Source organism: Periophthalmus magnuspinnatus, chromosome 20 (assembly GCF_009829125.3).
Source record: "Periophthalmus magnuspinnatus isolate fPerMag1 chromosome 20, fPerMag1.2.pri, whole genome shotgun sequence".
In the NCBI taxonomy this organism is placed as follows: domain Eukaryota; kingdom Metazoa; phylum Chordata; class Actinopteri; order Gobiiformes; family Gobiidae; genus Periophthalmus; species Periophthalmus magnuspinnatus.
The window spans coordinates 10,689,090-10,692,249 of record NC_047145.1 but is presented as its reverse complement, the minus strand read 5'-3'; the positions used below and the strand labels follow the sequence as shown (position 1 = coordinate 10,692,249).

The window sequence follows — 3,160 nt, the reverse complement described above, 5'->3', positions numbered from 1 at the left end:
GATGAGCTCCTTTGTTGTTGGACATGTCACTAGAAAAAAAAAGAAGAAAAAAACAAATCTGATTGCACGATCATGTTTGGTTCTGGCTCAAGAGCTGATGAAGGACATGGTAATAAGACTGAATAAAAGAACAAAGATATCTCTGTGACAAAGTGGGCCTTTGTCCCTTTTTAATAGTACTATAACTTGGTTTGTGCATATGTCTGTTCATTTTCAATAACTTTTCAATACTAAACTAAATAGAACTATCCCGGTTTTGTTTAGTTTTTCAATCAGTTAAATCACCACACACTAGTTAGTTTAAACATATTTTATTTAGTTAAATGTGTCAATCCAGTTCAATACAGCAATCCTCTTACCTGCATCTCCACATGGTCCAAACAAAGAGGGGGCGGGCCCTATGTCAGCCATTTTATAGGCTTGAGAGGGGTCGTGGGCCGGACCATGCGGAGGGGAAAACTGGTTTAAGTTTGTTTATTTCTTTGTGTTAATGTCTTATGTATTTTTGTTTCAATGATATAAGTGTTTATAGTTTATTTTGTTAAACACTTTAGTAAAGGGACTTGGGCCCTGAGATATGGTTTATGGTTTATTATATTGAAGGAAATGCTAATTTCTCCAGCACCTGGAGAAAAGATGGAGCATACCGGGGGAGGAGCTTCCGGTGCAGGAGAGTATTTTAGCAGGGCTAATTAGACAGATGAGAGACATCAGTGTAGCCAGTGCACGCGTGGCTTTTTCCTTAGTTGTTTAAGTTTTGTTGCTTAGTTTTTGTTGAGCACTGTTAATTTTTTTAAATATGTATTATTTTTTGTGTTCACGGGGTACCACTATGCGGATAATAAATTTTGTCTAATGGGACTTCTTTTGAGTCTGCCTCCTATTTGATCACTTTGGGCCAGCTTCCCCACAATCTCTCTGTATAAAAAATACCGGCAGATATCTTTGTGGACCTGCCCAGCAATAAGGAATGCTAAATGATATTAAAGAAGTGTTTGCAAAGTGGACTTTTTCTGAACAAACTGAAAAACTGTTCTAATGTAATGCAGATTTTGTATTGTTTTGTTTTAGTCTGCACAGCTGTTTGCTTTGCGGCCCTCTGAGAAAATGTAGTAGACTTTAAGTATACGTGGTGATGTAGACAGTATACTAAGTACACTACGTTTATTCAGGGGAGCACGCTGCCGACGGGGATCATACTAGAAGAGTGTACTTAAGAGTTTCATTAAGATAACACGTTAACTAAAGGAAGGTTTTAATTAATTTTTTGTACTTTTTTTAATAGGATGAATACCTAGTAGTACTTTTTGGGTGCTTACATAAAGTCCATAGAATTCTCCTTTACAGTATAGCATATGAGCATCTGATAAACCACTCTGACACTTTGACAATGTAATCCCTCAGAGTGACCCATGGTAGAAAGGGTTTCAAAGGTCATCTGGACAATGTTTTTAAAATGGAGACATTTCGGCTGCCATCTGCAAGTCATGATCAACCTGAGGACAGTATAAAATTGAAAATTACTTCAGGAGCTCATAGATGTTCTTGGAGTACAGCAATGTTTGTTGCAGCCTTCTTAAGACATTTTGTACGGCTGCCTTTGCATTCTGAACAACTGAAGGCCTTCTTGAGAAAACAAAGCCGTATGATGATAGAAGTTCTTACATTGTTCTCAAGTGGGTTTTTGTAATGCATCTTTACAGTGGTCCTATTCATATGTTTAATCACACATTCACAGTTTGTCTATGTGCAAGTCAAGAGGCTGTCAAGTCATCGTTACAATGTTCTCAAAGCCTTTGGCACATTTTGCAGGTTGGATTCTGAACAAAATGTAAATTATGATCTTTATATTAGTGATGTGATGTTCATGAACAAGTAGGTTCTTCTGAATAGTTTCTTAACGTGAACGCATGGAACTGTATCAAACTTTTTCTAGATTTAATGCATTTTTATATTGGTTAATGTGAAACTAACACAAGAATCAGCACAGAAGCAGAGTAAACAACACAAGTGGGAGCTTTGTGGACAAAAAAATATATATAATGACTTTTTTTTTCATTATTTCAAAGGGTAAACACACTCTCTGTCAGTTTGAACCATTTTAAGCAAATCTAAGTCTTGGTCATTTGTAGATAAAGTTCTCATATTGTGTTCTGTCATATAAATAAATAGTAAAAAGCACCAGTCTTTTGAAGGGCTCTTTGAAATGAACGGATGCAAAAAATTCAGATCCCATGAAAAAGCTGAAAGTGCCATCACTACTATGTATGTTGTCATGTACTGCATTAACATTTTGTATTGTGTTGTTTTCTTCTTATATAATACACTACAAATTAACTAATGAGTTTGATCCCAGTTCCTCCCAGTGCTGTCCTTGGGAAAGACACCCATCTTACTTAATTTGTAAGTGAAAAATTGGTAGTGGTTGTTGAAGTTGTTGGTTCAGAGTAACAGCCACATCCCTATCAGTTTGCCTCAGGGCAGATGTGGCTACTAATGCATTACCAATACCATACTACCTGCTTCACTAATACCATATTTGTCTATAGTTCAACAGATGCCTCCGAGCCTTCATTTGCTGCTCCTCTCCGCGCCACAACTCCACCCTCAAGTCCTTCTCCCGGGCCACAAGAACACTTCGCACCTTCCGCCAGGAGAGGGAGCACCCCGCCCTGTCGCTGTCCATCCGTAAAGGATCATTGGACAATCCCCAAAACCACCAGAACCACCTCCGTACCCCAAACCCTACCCCACTCAAGTCAGGACCTCCCTCGCAAAGCCCCCCTCCCAAAGCGCGAGTCATTCTGGTGGCCCACTACAGGGAATAATGGGATAACGCAAAACGGAGAGAATGTTTACACGCTCCACGGAAAAGCATGCAGACGTTGAAGGGTCTATATTCCTCTGTTTTCTATGTTATAATGTTGTTTCCTCATCAAAAACATAACTGGAGCTGTGTTTTGTTTCATTCACACATGTTAACACACAAATCCTGCATATTTAGGCTGTGTTCTTCTCTCAGACAGAAAACTCTCTGTTGCACCTTGTGATGTCATGTGTTAATCCAGAAAGTGCTCCTGTGTGTTTTTAAACTTCATACACCTTCACTAGAATCATTTGGACGATTTCATCCCTGCAGTTGCCAATCTCTACGGAACTA

General features: G+C 38.8%; 1 protein-coding gene across 1 annotated transcript in view; it reads left to right on the top strand.

The window, feature by feature from the left end:
* Positions 1-2,828, top strand: part of LOC117388364 (pinopsin-like) — a 46,420-nt gene extending 43,592 nt beyond the window's left edge. Inside the window, exon 4 of the mRNA XM_055230280.1 lies at positions 2,550-2,828. Within this exon, the coding sequence (XP_055086255.1) occupies positions 2,550-2,828 (279 nt within the window). The remainder of the gene's footprint in view (positions 1-2,549) is intronic.
* Positions 2,829-3,160: the final 332 nt, after the last annotated feature.